The sequence below is a fragment of the Scyliorhinus canicula genome, chromosome 9 (assembly GCF_902713615.1).
Source record: "Scyliorhinus canicula chromosome 9, sScyCan1.1, whole genome shotgun sequence".
NCBI classification, from domain to species: domain Eukaryota; kingdom Metazoa; phylum Chordata; class Chondrichthyes; order Carcharhiniformes; family Scyliorhinidae; genus Scyliorhinus; species Scyliorhinus canicula.
Window position 1 is genome coordinate 74,523,858 of NC_052154.1, and position 22,733 is coordinate 74,546,590.

The 22,733-nt window shown below is 42.3% G+C and overlaps 1 protein-coding gene across 2 annotated transcripts in view; it reads right to left on the minus strand.

Annotated features, from left to right (window-relative positions):
* Window positions 1-22,733, minus strand: part of mbtps1 (membrane-bound transcription factor peptidase, site 1) — a 137,987-nt gene that overhangs the window by 102,014 nt on the left and 13,240 nt on the right. For both annotated transcript variants that reach the window (XM_038806916.1, XM_038806915.1), the window contains exon 2: window positions 8,116-8,615. In XM_038806916.1, coding sequence (XP_038662844.1) covers window positions 8,116-8,266 — 151 coding nt within the window. In that variant the 5' untranslated portion in view covers window positions 8,267-8,615. The remainder of the gene's footprint in view (window positions 1-8,115; window positions 8,616-22,733) is intronic.

Sequence of the window (22,733 nt, forward strand, 5' to 3'; positions counted from 1 at the left end):
ATAACCCTTTGGGTGAAGAGGTTCCTCCTATACTCAATCCTAAATCAACTTCCCCTTATTTTGAGGCTATGTCCCCTAGTTCTGCTTTCACCCGCCAGTGGAAACAACCTCCCCGCATCTATCCCATCTATTCCCTTCATAATTTTATATATTTCTATCCTTCTAAATTCTAACGAGTACAGTCCCAGTCTACTCAACCTCTCCTCATAATCCAACCCCTTCAGCTCAGGAATTAACCTAATGAATCTCCTCTGCACATCCTCCAGCGCCAGTACGTCCTTTCTCAGGTAAGGGGACCAAAACTGAACACAATACTCCAGGTGTGGCCTCACTAACACCATATACAGTTGCAGCATAACCTCCCTAGTCTTTAACTCCATCCCTCTAGCAATAAAGGACAAAACTCCATTTGCCTTCTTAATCACCTGTTGCACCTGTAAGGGCAGCACGGTAGCCTTGTGGATAGCACAATTGCTTCACAGCTCCAGGGTCCCAGGTTCGATTCCGGCTTGGGTCACTGTCTGTCTGTGTCAAGTCTGCACATTCTCCCCGTGTGTGCGTGGGTTTCCTCCGGGTGCTCCGGTTTCCTCCCACAGTCCAAAGATGTGCAGGTTAGGTGGATTGGCCATGATAAATTGCCCTTAGTGTCCAAAATTGCCCTTAGTGTTGGGTGGGGTTACTGGGTTATGGGGATAATGTGGAGGTGTTGACCTTGGGTAGGGTGCTCTTTCCAAGAGCCAGTGCAGACTTGATGGGCCGAATGGCCTCCTTTTGCACTGTAAATTCCATGATGATAAACCAACTTTTTGCAACTCATGCCTAGGGCAGCCAGGTCCCTCTGAACAGCAGCATTTTTATATTTTATCGTTTTATTTTAATATTTTATCGTTTAAATAATAATCCCTTTTGCTGTTATTCCTACCAAAATGGATAACCTCACATTTGTCAACATTGTATTCCATCTGCCAGACCCTAGCCCATTCACTTAAACTATCCAAATCCCTCTGCAGACTTCCAGTATCCTCTCCAGTTTTTGCTTTACCGCTCATCTTAGTGCTGTCTGCAAACTTGGACACATGTACTTGGTCCCAAACTCCAAATCATCTATGTAAATTGTGAACAATTGCGGGCCCAACACTGATCCCAGAGAGACACCACTAGCTACTGATTGCCAACCAGAGAAACATCCATTAATCCCCATGCCTTGCTTTCTATTAATTAACCAATCCTCTATCCATGCCACTACTTTAACTTTTAACGCCATGCATCTTTATCTTATACAGCAACCTTTTGTGTGGCACCTTGTCAAAAGCTGTGGCACCTTGTCAAAAACATGTTTGCAGTCTAAGGAAAATATTGTTTGGTGGTCGGTGAATGGTATATGCTGTGCATATACTTGATCAGCACAATACTAGAGATAGGAACAAGAGTGGACTATACAGTCTGTGCCAAAAGTCAGTATGATCATGGCTGCCATCTTTCACTTTTTTCCTTACCCAATCTCTTAACTCAGCGACCAATCTAGTGAACCTTTGCTGTACTGCCTCCACTGCAAGTACATCTTTAAATATGGAGACCAAAACAGCACACAGTATTACAGATGTGGTCTCACCGAAACCCTGTACACTTTTACCAAGACTTCTTTATTCTTGTACTTGTACCCTTGAAATACAGGCCAGCATGTCATTTGCCTTCTGGATTGCTTGCTGTGCCTGCATGCTTACAGAGTTCGTGCATGAACACATCCAAGTCTTTCGGAACATCAACACTAACAGATTCCACACCATTTTAAAAATATTCTGCTTTTCTACCAAAATGAACAATCTCACTTCCCCACATTATACTCCATCTGCCCATCTTATTGCTCACTCACTTAACCTGTCCATGTCTTTTCATATCAGTGCAGCACGGTAGCATAGTGGTTGGCACTGTTGCTTCACAGAGCCAGGATCTCGGGTTCAATTCCAGCTTGGGTCACTGTCTGTGAGAAGTCTGCATGTTCTCCTCGTGTCTGGGTTTTCTCCGGGTGCTCTGGTTTCCTCCCACAAGTGCCAAAAGACATGCTGATAGGTAATTTGGATATTCTGAATTCTCCCAGTGTACCAGAACAGGTGACGGAATGTTGCGACTAGGGAATTTTCACAGTAACTTCATTGCAGTGGTAATGTAAGCCTACTTGTGATAATAATAAAGATTATTATATCCCCCTCACAACCTACAACTCCACCTGTATTTTCTATGACTGTCGAAATCATAATGTAATTTAAGTGCATTGTTAAAGTCTTCCTTAATAATAGATTCCAGCACTTCCCCAATGATTAGTGCCAGGCTAACTGGCCTGTAGTTCTCGGTTTTCTCTCTCTCACCCCCCCCCTCTCCTTTCTGGTATGGCAGAGTCACATTTGATAACTCCAATTTGCTAGGATCGTTCCAGAATCTAGAGAATTTTAGCAGATGCTCTGGCTGTGATTTTCTATCACTGAAGCTATCTCTTTTAGAACCAGTGAATGCAGGGCCTCAGGTCCAGATGATGTCAGATTTTCTCTTCAGTTTCTCCAGTACTCTTTCCTCTGTAGACATTAATCACCTCCTTTTTTTTTAAGCCTGGTCACCTTCTATTTCTGGTATGCAACTTGTGTCTTTTACTGCAAGACGGACGCAAAATATTAATTCAATGTCTCTGCCATTTCTTCATTCCCCATAATTTTAACCAACCTCCGATTCCAGAAAGCCAACATTTACTTTAGCTACTCTCTTCCTTTATATATTTGAAAAAGCTCTTACAATTTGTTTTTATGTTTCTGCTTAGTTCACTTTCAACCTATGTTTCCATTATCAACATTTTCACAGCCCTTTTCTAGTTTCTGAAACACTCCCAATTCTCATTTTACAACATAATGATTTACCATTAACCTAGTACCATCCTTAACTTCCTGAGTAAGCCACAGATGATCTTTCTTGCTGAAGGTTTTTTTCAATTGAATGTATTTTTATTGAACATTGTATTAATGATCACTCATCCCCAGCGGATCTTTTAAATTACTTATTAACCCTGCCTCATTACACAATATACAAGATCCAAAATAGCTTATCCAGTGTTGGTTCCAAAACAAAATTGTTCCAGGAAACTGGCATGAATACATTCTACAAATTCACCTTCCAGATTACTCTTGCCAATTTGATGGTGCCAGTATAAAAGAAGAAAAAGGTTCCCCATATCTATTAAGCTGCCTTTGTTGCACATTCCAATAATTGCTTGTACAATGCTCTGTTCAACAGTATACTGTTGTTAGGAATAGCAAGAGTCAGAAAAAGCTAACAAATAGAAGGTCTTGGTTTCCTAAGTCTCCACTCAATGCTGATTCTACTTCATGCTCTTCTGAGCGAAGACCCTTCCTCACTGAAGAGACAAGACAGACACCCTTATTACGGTACTAGCCGCCCTATGGCATGTTTAAATGTCCCGTGAGAATTTTGCTGACTAGGTGAGTGACCTGAATGTTAAAGCAGGGCTGGCAAGAGTTAGTCGGGAGTTAGTATGGTTGGGAGGGGTATATTACCCAGGAGTCAAACTAGGATTTTTCTGTCTTAACCTGTACCATGGAACTGTCTGTAGTCTTGGACTCTTTTTTAAAAAACTTTAGTAGAGACATTGGAGAGTCCCAGGGAGCAGGCGCCTAGTGCAGGTTCAAACTTCCAGGACAATTCCCACAGGGTCCTGACATGCACCTGGAGTAATACAATCCGGAGACTGGAAGATCTGGGCCATGCAATCCTTTGCCTTTTATTCCAATATTATATACCAAGATTTTTCTTTAAAGGAATAAAATCATTTTTCTCCAATTTACAAGTTACTTTAATAGCTTGATGGACAACCTGATTATTCTCATCCCTCCTCAGCACACAGCCTTCTCCTTGGTCGATTGTCTAAAAAATATATATTTATGTGGATTCCAATATGAATATTTTATGCATTCCAATTAGTTCTGTGCCACATATCCCCAATTATCAACTCACTAGAATAAATGGTGTGAGGAAACCAGTGTATGGAACCATTTCAGATTCCTGGATCTTATTCCAAATTTTCTCTCCCCTTTAGCTTCAACCACTCACCTATCAAAGGTCATTACCTGGTTAAGACAATAACTAGTCAACCATCAAAGCTTGGTCAGTCAAGAACTCAACCACTGAAGTTCACTGTGTTGATCAACTCCCGCAACAAATCTTACGCATTAGCCATATTTCTGTTTTCAGTTAACTGCCCCACTTTGAAACAGCCTAACCCAGAGTATAAAAATGCAATTCAAATACCAGAATTCAAACTAAGCTTCTAGTCAGCCCAACGAGACTAGAGCTATTCCTATATATACACCCTGTCTTTCACCATACAACCACAGGAATCATTTAAAAAATCACACACCGACGCCAATCTAAAAATAAAAATAGACCCACTCCCTTTCAAACAGCAAATTAAAGGACTACTCAAGAATAAAAATGTATCCTGGAAAGACGTGGGTTTTTAAAATTCAAAGAATGACCAAGAAAAATTATAGAGGGAATGAGAGTAAACTAGCAAAAGACACAGATGTGTAAAAAAGGAAAAAAAAATAGCAAAATTAAACTTGGATCCCTGAGGCAGAAACAAGCGAAATTATAATGGGGAAGGAGGAAATGGTAGAGGTATTAAACATAGCTTTTATCGTCGTCTTGGTAGAAATTACAAAAGTATTCTGGAAATAGTGGCAAACCAAAGGTCTAGTAAAAATGAGTAACTTGGAGATATACTATTTGGAATATTTGGAAATAGTACTGGAGAAATTAATGGGATTTAAACTCAACAAATTCCTGGACCTGATGGTCTGCATCTTAAGGTTTTAAAAAAGGTAGCTACAGAAATAGTGGACACATCGGTTTTGATCTTCCAGAATTCCCAAGATTCTTGAACGGTCTCCATGGATTAGAAAGTGGCAAATATAAACTCGCTACTTACAAAAATACGCAGAACTGCAAGGCCAGTTGGCCCAACATCAGTAGTAGGGAAAATGTTTGAATTTATTAGGGACATGACAACAGGGTGCTTGGAAAATCATAACATGATTATGCAAAGTTATAGATGTATGCAAGAGAAATAAGTGTTTGAAAATTCTAATTAGAAAAGCAGGTGGTATAGGAACCATTATTACAAAGATTGGCATGCAAGGGTGAAAACCTTACTCCAACTTGATCAGGTCTCCATGAGACCACCCAGGGAGTACTATATAAAACTTTGATCTCCTGACAAGAAGAATGATATAACAGAGCCTTGGAGGCAGTGAAACAGTTTACCAGATTGATTCCTGGGTTGAAGGGATTGTCCCACAGTGGAGATCGAGTAGACAAGGCCTACATTCCCTAGAATTTAAAAGCACAAGAGGTGAGCTCATTGAAACAAAATTCTTCAGGGGCTTGCCAGGGCAGATGCTGCGAGGGTGTTTGCCCAAGATGAAGAATCTAGAATTTGGGATTACAGTCATAAAATAAATGTTCGCCATTTAGGACGGAGATAAAAGAAAACTGTCTTTTCTTGGAGAATTGTCGGTAGTGGAATTTGCCGCCCAGAGCTGTCGATGTTCAGTCATTGAGCTCAATTCAAGACAGAGCTCCAGCAATATTGAAGGACATGGGGGAAGCGCAGGAATGTGGAGTTGTGATCATAGAATCTACAGTGCAGAAGGAGGCCATTCAGCCCATCGCGTCTGCGCCGACGCTTGGAAAGAGCACCCCACTTAAGCCCACACCTCTACCCTATCCCTGTAACCCAGTAACACCACCTAACCTTTTTGGACACTAAGGGCAATTCAGCATGGCCAATCCACCTAACATAGAACATAGAACAGTACAGCACAGAACAGGCCCTTCGGCCCTCAATGTTGTGCCGAGCCATGATCACCCTACTGAAACCCACGTATCCACCCTATATCCGTAACCCAACAACCCCCCCCTTAACCTTACTTTTTTTATTAGGACACTACGGGCAATTTAGCATGGCCAATCCACCTAACCCGCACATCTTTGGACTGTGGGAGGAAGCCAGAACACCCGGAAGAAACCCACGCAGATACAGGGAGAACATGCAGACTCCGCACAGAGTGACCCAAGCCGGGAATCAAACCTGGGACCCTGGAGCTGTGAAGCAACGGTGCTAACCACTGTGCTACCATGCTGTGATAGATCTTATCGTATTGAATGTCAGAGCAGACCGTTTACAGCCTTTCCTTACAGAAGGAAGGTTGCATGCTATTTGTAACAGCTTCCATTCTCTCTGCACCCTACCGAGCATCTCCCAATTAACCTCACTGAGGGGTACAGAAAGAGCATAACAGCCAGAGTGGACAGCCAGCGCCAGCTTCAAACAAGACAATGAGGTAGATGAAGGTATAACCACCCTGTATTTTGCTCCAATGTCAACCTATGCAACTCAGTTGACAGCGAATCTTCCCAATTTCCGAGCAGTCTCGCGCCCATGCAGCTTTATGGGAACTTGACTTGGATAAGAATTGTTTCAGTACACTGTTCAGACTAAAAATCTTATTGGAGGGGTTTAAACATTGAGTTCATGGAAAGATAGGCATAGACTGGCCAGGCAACAGCACACAAAAGACTTGAGAAGAAAAGGAGGTTGGTGCAGGATGGTAATTTGAGAGGTAAACAGTTGTGTTTTGAAAGGGGTGATAGTCGCATATCAGCCAAAATGGGGACTAGGAAAGGAAGTTGATTGGTTTTCAGTTTAGTGAGAACAAGGTCAAGGGAACAGGAGATGGGTCTTGTGAACAAGATAAGCTCACAGAGGACGCATAGGAAGATGTGAGAGAAACTAGAGTTCAGGGTTAAACGAAAAGGTGAGAAAGGGGAACTTTAGTGCAAGTTTGGCCTGGTGGGCAGGGAAAAGAGAGGGAAATAGCAGAGGCAGCTGATCAAATAACTTATCTGACAAAAGAAGTCCGTGAGCTCCTTGCATTTTTCTATAGGGAGGGGTGGAGATGGGTGCGGGCTTAATCACAATCTGGATTGAATTAAAATCCTGTGAACATATGGCATTTTGTCCAGTTAAATCAAAATGCAGCTCTCCATAGGCCTGGGTTGTGTGGTCAGGGGCAAAGCATGGCACTCACTGCTGATATCATAGAAAGCCACCCAAAAAGATCTGGCGATCTGTGAGGTATGGATTTCACCTTTCCAGACACAATTTCTCTTTATTTCAAAGACAAAGGGATCTCGAGGGGTCCAACAGTCTAAGCAACCAATGACACTGAAGTATTTTCAAATGCCAAATGTATAAATTAAGTGATTGGATCTCAAAATCCCTACAGTGCAGAAGGAGGCCATTTGACCCATCGAGTCTGCACCAAACCTCCAGAAGAGCACCCCACCCAGGGCCACTCCCTCATCCTCCCCATAACCCCATCCAACTTTTGGACCCTAAGGGGAAATTCAGTATGGCCAATCCACCTAATCTGCCCATCTTTGGACTGTGGGAGGAAAGCGGAGCACCCGGAGGACCCACACTGACATGAGGAGAAAACAAATCCACGACGAGAATCGAAACCGGGTCCCTGATGCGGAGAGGCAGCAGTCCTAACCACTGTGCCACCATACGCAACAGATTTTGAAATATCAATAAAAGTGAAAAAATTTGGCACTGCACCAATGTTTTTTTTTTAAATTCAATTTTCCAGAGCCAGGAGGTTCTTAAGCTACTAAGATTTAGCACACTGTCCAGCTACTCCTCATTAAAAGGCACAACTTTTTCCTGAGGTTTATTCAACAGGACTAATGGAAAAGGGGAAAGTTGTCCGTTCATGGATTTCTAATTGATGGTTCTTAGAACTTCACCAGCACACCTATGAGGAGTCACAGAACCACTGACTGAAACTTCTGGATGCGTGTTCAAACTTGGCTTAGTGGACTTCACGTTGCCTTCTATTTCAGAGGGATAATGATGGCGCACGTCAACAGCTTTGCCATCATTGCTACTGCAATATCCAAACATTTAAATGGTCAAAACTAATTGCAATATATTTTGCATAAATATTCTGTTAAAAGAAAGTCATCTTAATTTTAAATAGATTTGCTTACCATGTTCAATAGCACTGGATGTGTATTCCAACTTCAGAGCCAGATGGGTACAATTTGGACAAATCTTGTTCCGCAACTCTGTACCAAGTCGGCCCCCACTGCACAATGCAACAATCACTACCAACAGCAGCCAGCCACACTCCAATCGCATGGTCACAAAATCCTAAAAAGTTTCCAAAGAGCCAGAAATCCAATCCGTTTTGTGCTGTCTCAAAGAATCAGTTCATTTTCCTCACCGAAAAGATTCTCTTACTGGTGTTCAATTTGCAAGAGATGTTTGCAAAGTAAACTATTTTTGTTTTCATGATATTTAAGCAGTGGTTGACAGTACAACCCAGTTCAGAAGGCTTTCATTTCTTTCTCCGTTTCTTCTCCATGGCACCAGGCTACTGCAATCACTAATGTGGTACATGGACTGGAGATTCCATTTGTCAATCAGTTAAAAGAGGGGGGAATACTGGAGGGAAATCCTTCAGTCTCAGCTCAGCTGCTGAACCAATCTGTTGGAAGAGGAGAGAAGTGGAGAAGGTTAGGATTTCAAATACAATCTTCGGGGGAGGGGAGTGGTGGTGAGGAAGAGGACATGAACAGTTGAATAACCTTTTAGCCCCTTTCCCCACCCATTCCAAAAGAGGCAACAAGCAATGGACTAAATGTCCTTCTAGACCTCCATGCAAGAAAATCTGTCACTGACCAACCCTAGGATGTTTCATTTCTCTTCAAAAGAGATACAGGACAAGTATATTCATGAAGGTTTTCAAAAATTACCTTGTAAAATAACCAAATTATTACCAAATCCAACATAGTGAAGGCAAGTTTATTCAAAAAAGCAGTACGGAAATTTAGGGTCCAAGCTCCAAACCTTTCTGAAACACACCCAGTTCATATCCAGCATTTAAAGACAGTCCAATAACTATATAATTTCAATGTAAACATCTGTCCTTGAAAGAAATTAGAAACAAATTGTGAAATTCCAACTATTGTGGATGGGGAGGAAAACTTGGAAAATGTTTATATTTTTGCTCCAGAACACCCCTAAAATCACAAACTCATTTTCAAAAATGTTTTTTGCACACGTGCTTCCCCACAAAGCTTAGAGAGCATGAGAATTGTAGTCCCAAGTCACATACTTATTACAAATTTCAAAGAGTCAGGTATGGTTATATTCCTCCAAGACTTACTTTCCCAATTCAAAAAAGGTTTAGTTCAAATCCGGCAGGAATTTAATTACAACTGACACCAGCTATCTGCACCTTTCCATAATTGCGCAGGTCAAGTCTCCCATGTCATTATTTCTGTCAAGCAAACAATTGAACCTCATTAGTCAAGTTATTAAGTGCATCTTCCCGGTCATCCCATTCTCCCCACACAGCTTCCTAATGGATCTTAGTTCTATTTTTGAAGCCTACTTGGGACAATAAGCTATTATTATTATTTTCACAGTTGTTCAATTATGCATGGTTTTCTTTCGACCATCACAATCTATAATACAACAATCACATTCCAATAAAAAAAGGATGCACTTCAACTAAAGGGACAGTTCTGAACCCATTCTATTATAAGACCTAAATTAAAATTCAAAACATATGAAACAGGCAAATAGATATGCACATGGAAAAATGGTAAAAAAGGAATGCTGGTGAGGTTAAATGAAGAGGGGGGGAAGGGGCTTCTTCTGAAGAATGAACACTGCCATGGATCTTGCGGCCAAATGGTCTGTTTCAATACCGCAAATACCTTTCCATTCATTTGACAGAACACAAGACCTTTTTGCTGCAAATGATAATTTATTTTATAACAGATTAAACTATACGGAACAATAGAACAGATATTTGATCGGCAAGTGACATTTCAAGCATGAAGCTACTACGGTGACCAGCCCTTAAACAATCTGAAACAAAATACATGCAAATATCATTTACTGCCTGAAAACCTGTAGGGTTTAATCAGCATTTATCTTTGAGGAAAATAAAAGGTATAGTAGGCCCCAAATACAGCCTCAATACAAACTGAATGTTAATGTACACCAACAAACTCCTATTATTAAATTAAAAGGTCAACACAAGCATCAAAATTACCAGAAACGGCAGCAGTTCCAAATATAGTTTACGGCTATTTAATATTTCATTGAAGTTGCTCATGGAAGTGAACACATTTAATGGGACCAGCTGCCTCATTCTTTTGGTCTATACTGAACAAAGTAAATAGGAGGCCAGCCCACTGTGTTTGTCACCAGCTGGGACAATGCCCTGCATCCCCCACAACCAACCAATGGAGTAGACAGTAGAGGATGGGCAGGGAAACAAATGATTAAATCTTTCAGCCATGAGCAAATGAACAGCAATCACAGACATTGATGCTGATTCTGGGTCATGCATTTTAAGGAGGACGTGGGAACATGGTGGAGGGGAGGAGAAAGATGCCCTAGCCTCAAGTACTTGCACATCAAATAGGATTGTGAAGTAGATTTGAACCATCATTTCAGTTTAAGACAATAGCTTACCACTCGTTTAAAAATTTTAGAAACTAAACCCATGCTGAAATTTAATCATAACTTGAGGAAAGCAACAATAGATTAAACACTGGGACAGAGGTTTCTTTTAAACTTCTGTGACAATGAAAGCAGCTTAACAGGCAGATTCAACGTTTCCCACATCAGGTTTCATGGCTGATAATTTAACAGGGCATGGTGAGCTGTGGCCTCTAAACCCAAAGATTGTGGGTTCAGGTCCACTCCAGGACTTGAGTATAAATCATTAAAGTGGCACTCCACTGCAATACTAACAGAGCTCCCTCCTTTTAAAAGGAAGGGATCTTTCGGAAGAATGTTAAACAGAGACCCAGTCTGCCCCCTCAGGTGAACACGATGATTCCCGTGACATCATTTTTTTAAAAAAGAGTAGGGGAGTTAGCCCACCACCTTGATCAATATGTATCTCCCAATCAACATAATTAAACAGATCCCATTATAATATTGCTGTTTGTGAGAGTTTGCCGTTCACAAACTGCATGCCATTTTTTCTGACATTACAACAGTAAATAAATTCAAAAGCATTTAGGGACATCCTGCAATTGTGAAAGGTGCTATTTAATGCAAATCTTCTCTTCTGGTTGTATCATATTACTTCCTAGAGATTCTTGTTTATTACTGCAGTTTTCAGCAGGAAAATATTTGTGGGCACAACTTTAAATTGCGTTTCCGACAGGAAGCAAACGTCTCAAAATATGTGCTGCAAGACAGAATCCATGATGAGTACTCCGCACTAAAACTTACCGATAGACCTATGGACTCAGTATTCCTTTCAAGTGGAAACATTGATATGGTGGGACAAAGAGAAACTAGAAGTACAACAAGATTCTGGGTAATATTCTATTCAAACTAATTAGGACCAGTACAAAAACAGAAAATACTGGACAATCTCAACAGGTCTAACAGCATCTGTGGAGAGTATACGGAGTGAACGTTTCAAGTCTGGGTGACTCTTTGTCAAAGCTAGAGACAACTGGACATAGGGTGAGATTTATACTATGGGGAGGGAGGGACATAGAGCAGTGGGGCTGGAATAGAAGGCCAGTGATAGGTGGAGATTGACAAAAGATGTTGTGGACGAAAAGACAAAAAAGGGAATGTAAATGGCAATGATAATGACTGAGCAAGGTGCTGAGAGTGGCAAATGAAAAGATCAGAATATGTTAATGGCAGAACAAAGTGTGTCAAAGCGGAACAGGGAACAGATGGTCCTACCGGTGTTGGGGTGGAGGGGAACAATGGTTGAGGAAAAACGGATCGATGGGAAAAATTTAACACTGACAAGAGTTCAGTCTGAAGTTGTTGAACTCAAATGTTAAGTGCAGTTAGGGCCAGTACAATTCAGTAATATTCCAAACGTCAGAGCATAGCGATTCACATAGGGTACCACGCTGAATCCCACATGCCACATTTAATGTTAATTCATCCCACAATGCAGAATCACAAGGGCCATGCAGACAACGTATTCAGTCCATAATACGTCAACTAGCATTAGGTGCTGCCCGTGCTCCAGGGACTCTGCAGAACAGCTCATCCAGCATGTATGCATTACTAATTTAAACCAGACTAATGGTGCGCCTCGCTACTCAGACTGCAGGCATCATGTGCTTTTATATTTTGCGAGGCCCACGTTCATCTCACAGAGTCCCTCAAAGTGCAGGTCCACAAAGACAGAATGGATGCTCACAGGACTTATCATCATGGTCAGTTTCAAGGAATATGTGTTATTAGTGACTCTTCAATCTTATGGCCATTCTTAAGCAAATGTCAGGAGTTTTATATTTAGCGTCAAATCAGCCACACAAGACCACACCCAGGGAACAACACTCGGTATTTTATTGAGTTTGTTAGGATGTGGGCAATGTAATATTTACTGCACATCTCTAATCACCCATAGATGGTGGCAGCACTTTAATTATCAAAGTCCTTGTGGTGATGTTGTTTCCATTGCAGTTTGGTTCTGTAGAACTTTTTTTCTTAAATTTAAAATAGTTACCATGCCATTTCAGAGGTTTAGAGTTAAGCAGTTATTCTGGCACTGGACTAGTGGAGTAGGCCATCCAGAAAAACAAGTTACCCTCCCTGAAGGTTAAGTAAACCAGCAGCTTTCATGGGTTATTTTTCCAGTGCAAACCCTCACCTTTTTTATATTTTTCAAATTCAATTTCCCGATTTTTGTATCGAGGTATCTAATTTCTGCAAGGATATCTTGAATTTCAAACAATAACTTCAGCAGACGACTCGGCACTTTCTGCTGATCTGGACAGCAGATCCTACTTGAAAATTCTACCCTATGACCTAGAGGTTGATGGTTCAGTACCAGAACCACTAGGCTCTATGGGACACAGCCTGCCATGAATTCAAACATGTAATAAAAGCCTGAAGTAAAGCCAATCAAGTATAATATCACCAGTACAGTGATGGGTACCCTCGGCAAAACATAGATGGTCTGAGCCTCACCAAGATTGAAGTTTTAACTAGATTGCAGCAGTGGAGGGATCAAGCAACTTAAACACAGTCAAAAACTGTGGAAAAGAGATTTCAGATTCCCTGTTTTAAAACAACCTGTTTTGGCAGATCGAGCATTTCACGGTTAGGGGCAGATCGCCCTTGTATTTCTGTGTAAAACAGTTGATAGTGAGTCAGCAACATTTCAACATCTCAACTTTCTTAATTTAATTGAAACTGGAGATAAAATGTGAGATGACAACTCATCATCAAATAAAGTCAAGATCTACGCCATAATGTCAGTGTTTTGCTGCTTCCATGTAGTTATGTAATTTACAAACTATTAATGGAAATCAGAATTCAGAGTATTAGTTACCATCTTTTAAAATGAACAAAAGGACATAGTGAACATTGTACTGGGCCTAATATTTAAAATGCTTCACTGTTACTCTTGTTGCAGGCAACCCTATTCATTGCACACACAAGGTTTCAAATTTCAATTAAATAGGTCTACTTACAAAAATTGCATTTTTGATTCGAGTGCAATTGTTGGAAGAAGGACACCAATTCTATTGTTAGGTTAATCCACATCCTGCAGGCATTTAAACGCCATCACTTGCAACTAGAGACATGACTGCATCGGCAAACCTGCTCTTCCCAATTTAAACTTTCAGAAATGAAGTGAATTTATAAATGATAATACTTATTCTCTACCGTCTCTCTAATAAGTATAATATATATATGAATTTAAATCTGCCAAATACCAACTTAAGCAGAAGAGCAATAAACAAACCAGCCAGCAGCAATAGCATGATGATGATCGGTAACAATTTGGACATGGAAGACAATCAAGTATAATATCACCAGTACAGTGATGGGTACCCTCTGCAAAACATAGATGGTCTGAGCCTCACCAAGATTGAAGTTTTAACTAGATTGCAGCAGTGGAGGGATCAAGCAACTTAAACACAGTAAAAAACTGTGGCAAGATAAACAAGCCTTTTAATGGTTGTGTTGTTGGGGAGTGGGGGGGGGGGGGGGGGGGGGGGGGGGGAACAGAGAAAAAAGTAGAATAATGCTAAAATAAGCTAATGGAGTGTTCTAACTATGTCAAGCAATACTTCTTGATCACAACTTCAGAATAACCGCATTATCCAATGTAATATTATCCTTTCTCCTCCCCTATCAGGCCAGCCGTGCTTATGCTCCAATAACACTGCTGCACAATTGTGGATAGTTCAGTGTCACAAATACAAGGAATTGCATTGACTGTGTCTAAATCTAAACCATTTTGCCACAGGCACTTTAATTACTTATCTGGATTAAATTTAGATCCTGGGTCCTTGAGAAAGGAGGTAATCAACAGGTCCAAACAAAGAAGTTCCCTGGACACGGAATTGACTTCCAGAATATGAGAACACAAAGGAATGTAAAAAAGGAGGAAAAAATCCCTTCACCGCCAATTAAGAAGTTTGAAACTTTAAAAATGGTCTCTCTTTTACAACTATGCTGGCATTTCCCAGCCACACAACAGGTCTGTGAAAGCTCTGCAGCAGGATACCATGGTAGGGACCTAGAGTTAGAATGTTGCAGGATCTACCATTAGTAAGACAGTGTCAGTTGTCACTAGTATACAAGCAGCTGGGGCTACACAAAAAAAAACCTCCACCGCAGGACTTTGCATCTTGTGCTGGAAGTATAATCACCCTGCAGTCTGTAAACACACTGAATTAATTAGCAATGACTATAAAGTCAGGCACCTCTTCTTCAAACAGTGACAAGGCCAATCTGTACACCAGATGGATGGAAACAGGAAAGCAGAAGATTGCAACGACCAGACGATTAGTTTCCAACTGCAACTAAAATCATAAGAAACTAGCACAACTATTCAAAGATTATTTCAGCCTAACTAATATTAGGTATTTTAAATAACTTACGATTGCGTTTCTCCAGCTCCTTCACAATAATATGGCGTTGAAAGAATCAACGGTCTTGATATTTTTCTAAGCAGGAGAAACAAGAGCAATTCCCCAGATGAAGACCATGTTCCACAAGTGTTGAGTTTCGGAACATTAATGTTTCTTCCTATTCTCAACATACTTTGATAATCCTGCAACACGGCCACAGGCTGGAAATTGCAGACCAATTCCACTGCCCTGGAGTCAATCAAAAAACTGCAGTTGACTCCCTGATTAAAGACAGTTTATATTTTCTGACCATCAGAACATCCCCAGTGACGAGGAAAGTCAACACTCGCCAGAAAGCAGATACATCTATTACATGGTGCCAGCTGTGGCCAAGTGGTAAGACATCTGACTTCAAATCAGATGGTTGTGTTTAAGACCCACTCCAGAGACTAGAACCCAATTTGGGATGACACTCCAATGCAATGTTGCAATGTCAGAGATGCTAGATTTTGGATAAGACATGAAACTCTGGCCACCCTCTCAAACCGATGTAAAAGATCCGATGGTATTATTGAGACTAGGAGGAATTCTCCCTGGTGCCCTGTCCAATATTTATCCCTTCACCAACATCACCATTGTTGGAGGGAGTTTGCTTGCAAATTGTTCCCTCGTTGCTGTGCGCTACAGCAGTGGGTACACTTTTAAAATATTTCATTAGTTGGAAGCTGAATGTTGTGAAAGGCACTATATAAACTTGTGAATTATTGCCCTACCGACTAGGAGCAAACTATAAACACATGAGAAAAAGCTGGTAGGAGGCAGATGTTGCTGACTATCAGATCAACAACAGTCTGCCGTTTGGCCTGTGAAATGAATTCCTTGGTTTGGTTCATTTCATCTAGTCTCGAGCCCTGATTTTTGAATGTTGGCATATCCTCATACCACATGGAGGATTATGGCCATTTCTTACTTTAAAATTATTTACAATATTCACTGAACCTCTCGTCAATACAGATGCATGGGGGGGAAAAATGTTAAACTAGAAAAGAAATTAGGATGACTAAAACCCTAGTCAAATAAATGGGCTTTAAAAAGCTTTTTTGTTAAAAAAAAAGCTTTGCAAGCAGAAGCAAAGCAAATGAAGGGGACAGTGAGATGCACATAAAGTTAAAGAACTAGGAAGATTATGGGTGGGATTCTCCTGTAATTGACAGGACAGCATGTACTGACGCGAATCACTCCGGCTTTGGGCTGCCCGCAGGTTGCAGAATCCTCCGCATTTCTGGGGGCTAGGCCGGCGCTGGAGGGGTTGGCGCCATGCCAACCGCGCCAAAGGGCCGCTGCATGCGCAGGACTGCCGGCGTGTTCTGGCGCATGTGCAGAACTGCCGGCGTGTTCCTTGCGCATGCGCAGGTAGTTCCTTCTCCGCACCAGCCACGGCGGAGCCTTAAAGAGGCTGGCGCGGAGGAAAAGAGTGTCCCCACAGCACAGGCCCACCCGCAGATCGGTGGGCCCCGATTGCGGGCCAGGCCATTGTGGGGGCCCCCCCGGGGTCGGATGCCCCCCCCCCCCCCCGCCAATTTAGCTATCAGGCAGCAGTGTTAGCCACTGTGCCTCCCCAACTGAACGAACTGAGTTTAAGGCAATCCAGAATCACTTTACCAAATCTTACTTCCAGACTTCCATCTCGTTCAAACAAAGCAAATAGTCATAAGGAGCATGAAAGTAGTTAACAAGTGAGTGTAGTCTGTGGAATAGCAAATAACAATAATCAGTTCAAATAGAAGGCTTCTCCATTGCAATTATTATTTCATACTGACCTTTTAGGTATCTTAATGTAGATTCAATGTTTTAAAAATAAAATTCACAATACAATCTGTCTACTCCAATAACACAGAATACTGAAGAATTGCTTACTTAAGGAAAGATAGAAGCTGGTTCACTGGTTAACACCTTATTAGCAGGAACCTCCCAATCATATATATCTGTCACTCTTCACTGTGGGACAAAAGCCCACTGTTGACCATAATGAAAAAGGAACAGTGGAGCTTGTTTTACTAACCATTCCTCTGGCATTGGGCCAGGGTCTCATAGAAAATGAGTAAAATTTACAGAAACAGTTGTTGGAGAGCACAACGAAAGAAAAAAAATGCTAGCTACACAACTGGTTATGGAAGTGTCAAGAGTGAGAAAGACAAGTTATGGCATTACAGATGATAGACAAAGGCTATGCACCAAAACCAGTCTTTTCATTTTACAGATGCTGACTGTCTACTTCCAGCATTTTCTGTTTTCATACAAAAATACAGCACATAAAGAAGTCAGTCATTCGGCCCATCATACCCATGTCGACTCTTTGAAAGAGCTACTCAATTTGCCCCACTCCCCTGCCCTTTTGCCCAAAGTCCTGTACCCCAGGACTGATGCAAGCTCTCAGGCCCAAAATATTAACTATTTCTCTTTCTACAGATACTGCCAGACATGTTGAGTATTTCCACTATTTTCAGGTTATGAGAATTTTCTCAAGGAGGAAAGCGCGGTACAAAATTGAAGACAATTGGAGGGAATGCAAGGGTTTACGGCCAACACAGCTGAAGGTAGAGCCCCTAATGGAGGAGCAAGTAAAATCAGTGATGCTGAAAATGCCAGAATTAGAGAGTAGATATCCGAGGGGTTTGAGAAACTGGAGGAGATTGTGAGAAAAAGACGGGCAAGGCCATAGAGGGATGTGTAAACAAGGGCAAGAATTTTTAAATTGAAGCAATCCTTAACCTGGAAGCAGTGCATGTCAGTGTGTGCAAGAAAAGCAGTTTCTACTGGAGGCCATAATTTCCCCACCTACCTCAATTATCTACAGCATGAAGTGATTCTATTAATCCTGTATCTAGCAGTAGTTTCTACAATGCCAGAATCATCATTAGTTCATATGCAGTTTCACACAATAAGAAAAAAAGATTCACAAGGAAATTTTAGGTATCCCAGTCAAATCAGATTTGTTTCTCACTGAAAAAAAGACATGTGAAAGCTTTTTGTCCTGCACTTTTCATGACATTTGCAAGAATACCAAATGGAAAGGCAACAATTTGTACTTCATGAGAAGAGTGTTAACTGATGCATTCTCCATACAATGTTTCCACCAGTGTCAACTTGCCAATGAATCAGCACTCAATACATTTGGAGTTCTTGCAATGAGTACCAGATGAGAAGCCTCATCATGTGTCTTTTTCAGCAATACTCAAGATTTGCGATTTTGATTTATAGGCTTGCTATTTTGCACTATATGGAGGATATTTTTGTTACACTCCACAGCAAGAACTAGGAAGCAAGCATCGACTTCTTTGATTCCAGTAATCACTTCTCCACAACAAACCAGCGTATCCCCTTTATATATTAATGCAGTCCATTAAACAATTAAGTGCAATCTATTGAACAATTAAAACCCCAATCCAAACATAAGACTCAAGAGCTTCAACTCTTTCCTAACTATTTTCTGCAACATTTGTCAGCTACCCAAAGGAAAACAATGTCTTTCAGGATTAGCCCCCCGGACAAACTTACTCCCTATTCTGTGACTATTTGGAGCAACTCCCAGACAAAGTTTGAAAATGGGAATATAAGTGCATTACAGAAAATACAAAAACATGTAATACAGCATGAAAATACAAATACGTACATGTATTTATACTTCAGCCAAATTGAGGGAGCTTATCAGCTGACCACAAGCCCACTTGTGAGATAATGCTGTAAACTGTTTCTTTCAGTCAATGGCATATTGCTTCATTCTGTTCTGTGACCATAATAGCTGTCTGCACCCAGTAACAGAAGGTGCCATCCTCATACAAGCGATAGGAATTGCAACAATGGTACAAAAATACATTGTGATGGTCACAGTGTGCGTGTGTGGGCTCCTGAAGTGATAAGTCAATTTGAGTTTCAAATGAACACCAGATGCTACAGTGAGCAACTTAAGTCGAACTTTCAGGAAGTTCCCATTTGAAAGGAAAGGAGTAAAACCACAGTTTATCCTGTTGAACAGGATATGCTGCACCCTTTTTTATGCTCAAATCTCTGCATTTGCTTTATGCCCACTCAAGATCCAAACTTGTTCTTCCAGTAAATGCTTTTTACTCAAGGACTCTTAACACCTGAGGCAGCAAGACCCAAGTCATTTTACCCGAGTTGATCATTCCTCAATACCCAATTCAAAACAGTGTGCCAATTTGCATACATTGCCATAAATTATGTATTGAACTGGAGATTTCTCCCAACCCCCTTCCAACTCTAAAAAGGAGCTGAAAAATGCATGCAAAGGTATTGTATTGATACACATACACACAGGCATTGCAAAAGTTACAAGGAGCCGTTTAAAAAATAAATTTAGAGTGCCCAATTCATTTTTTTCCAATTAAGGGTCAATTTAGTGTGGCCAATCCACCTACCCTGCACATCTTTGGGTTGTGGGGGCGAAACCCACACAAACATGACGAGATTGACTCCCTACTGAAGGACAGATCTGAGGCGTTCAAGGCAGACGACCCTGTCCTATACAGGAAATCCAGGTACAACCTCCGCAAAGCCATCCGAGATGCCAAGAGAGAATATCAAACTAAGCTAGAGTCACAGACAGACACTCGGCGGTTGTGGCAAGGACTAAACAACATAACGGGCTACAAAGTGAAGCTGAGCAGTGTCTCTGGCAGCAGCGCACCCCTCCCCGATGAACTTAATGCATTCTATGCTCGGTTCGAGCAGGTAACCAACAATCCGCTGTCGGGTGCCCCAGCAACCCATAATTCACCCACACCCACCATCACAGTAGTCCGAAGTCAGATCGGCTTTCCTGAAAGTGAACCCGCAGAAGGCGACGGGCCCGGATGGGATCCCTGGTCGTGCACTCAGAGCCTGCGCAGACCAGCTGGCAGAGCTATTCACAGACATCTTTAACCTGTCCCTACTCCACTCCGAGGTTCCCACCTGCTTCAAGAAGACCACCATCACACCGGTGCCAAAGAAGAACCAGGCAACGTGCCTCAATAACTACTGCCCCGTGGCCCTGACGTCAGTTGTAATGAAGTGCTTCGAGAGGCTGATCATGAAGCGCATCACCTCCATACTCCCGAAACGCCTTGACCCACTTCAATTCGCATACCGTCGCAACCGGTCCACATCAGATGCCATTTCCCTGGCCCTACACTCATCCCAAGTGCATCTCGAAAACAAGGACTCCTACATCAGACTCCTATTTATTGACTACAGCTCCGCCTTCAACACCATAATCCGAGCCAAGCTCATATCAAAGCTCCAAAACCTAGGTCTTGGCTCTCCACTCTACAACTGGATCCTCGATTTTCTGACCAACAGACCACAATCAGTAAGAATGAACACCAACACCACAATAGTCCTCAACACCGGTGCTCCGCAAGGCTGCATACTTAGCCCCCTACTCTACTCCCTGTACACACACGACTGCGTGGCAAAACTTGGTTCCAACTCCATCTATAAGTTTGCTGACGATACGATCATAGTAGTCCGGATCTCGAATAACGACGAGTCAGAATACAGGAGGGAGTTAGAGAACCTGGTGGAGTGGTGTAACGACAACAATCTCTCCCTCAATGCCAGCAAAACTAAACAACTGCTCATTGACTTCAGGAAGCAAAGTACTGTACACACCCCTGTCAGGATCAACGGGGCCGAGGTGGAGATGGTTAGCAGTTTCAAATTCCTAGGGGTGCACATCACCAAAAATCTGTCCTGGTCCACACACGTCGACGCTATCACCAAGAAAGCACAACAGCGCCTATACTTCCTCAGGAAACTAAGGAAATTCGGCATGTCCACATTAATCCTTACCAACTTTTACAGATGCACCATAGAAAGCATCCTATCGGGCTGCATCACAGCCTGGTATGGCAACTGCTCGGCTCAGAACCACAAGGATCTTCAGAGAGTCTTGAATACCGCCCAGTCCATCACACGAACCTGCCTCCCATCCATGGACTCCATTTACACCTCCCGTTGCCTGGGGAAAGCGGGCAGCATAATCAAGGATCCCTCCCCTCCGGCTTACTCACTTTTCCAACTTCTTCCATCGGGCAGGAGATACAGAAGTTTGAGAACACGCACGAACAGACTCAAAAACAGCTTCTTCCCCACTGTCACCAGACTCCTAAATGACCCTCTTATTGAGTGACCTCATTAATACTACACCTTGTATGCTTCATCCGATGCCAATGCTTATGTAGTTACATTGTATATCTTGTGGTGCCCTATTATTTATTTTCATGTATTTTCTTGAATTTTGTTTAATTCCCTTTTCTTCCCATGTACTGAATGATCTGTTGAGCTGCTTGCAGAAAAATACTTTTCACTGTATCTCGATACATGTGACAATAAACAAATACAATCCAATCCAATGTGCAAACTCCACACGGACAGTGATCCAGGCCGAGATCGAACCCGAGACCTAGTTACAAGGAACTTAAAAGCTGGGATGCAACTCGATAAGACTATAAGGATGGTAGGGATGGAAGAATTTAGAGCGACATTTGACTAGAGTTAAATGCACACTGCTGATGCAGTTGTGCTAGAAATCTTTGAAAACTTGTTTGTTATACTGCCAGAATTGGCAGAAAGGGAGTTAGCTCCCAAGAACAAGACATTCATCCCAAAGACAGGTTCGATTCCGGCTTGGGTCACTGTCTGTGCGGAGTCTGCACATCTTCCCCGTGTGCATGGGTTTCCTCCGGGTGCTCCGGTTTCCTCCCACAGTCCAAAGATGTGCAGGTTAGGTGGATCGGCCATGATAAATTGCCCATAGTGTCCAAAATTGCCCTTATTGTTGGGTGGGGTTACTGGGTTATGGGGATAGGGTGGAGGTGTTAACCTTGGGAAGGGTGCTCTTTCCAAGAGCCGGTGCAGACTCAATGGGCTGAATAGCCTCCTTCTGCACTGTAAATTCTATGATAATCTATCTATGACATTCATGACAAAAGACAGTACTGGACCAAGCTCAAGTCCCAGGCTAGCCACACTGATCCCCACCGTCTATGGCAAGGTCTGCAAGACATAACGGGCTACAAGATGAAGGCATGTAAAATCGTCGGCTCCAACGCACCCCTCCCTGATGAGCTCAACACATTCTATGCCAGCTTTGAGCAAGAGGTCAGCTAGAGTGAGCCTTCCACCCCAGAAGCCACGGATGAACTTGTATCTGAGATCACCACTGCAGACGTCAGAGCAGCCTTCTCGAAGGCCAACCCACGGAAAGCCACTTGCCCGGGTGGGGTACCTGGACGAGCACGCGGGTCTTGCGCGGATCAGCTGGCGGGGGTATTCGCAGACATCTTCAACCTCTCTTTACAACAATTTGAGGTCACTATCTGCTCCAAGAAGACAACCATCATCCCTGCACCAAATAAAGTCAAGCAGTGTGCCTTAATGACTATCGTCCAGTGGCTCTGACATCCATCATCATGAAGTGCTTCGAAAGGTTAGTCATGGCACGAATCAACTCCAGCCTCCCAGATTGCCTTGATCCACTACAGTTCGCCTACCACTGCAACAGGTCCACAGCAGACGCCATCTTCATGGCCCTGCATTCTACCCTGGAACACCTAGATAACAAAGACATCTATGTCAGACTCCTATTTATCGACTACAGCTCAGCCTTCAACACCATCATTCCTACGAAACTCATTGCCAAACTCCGTGGCCTTGGCCTCGGTTCCTCC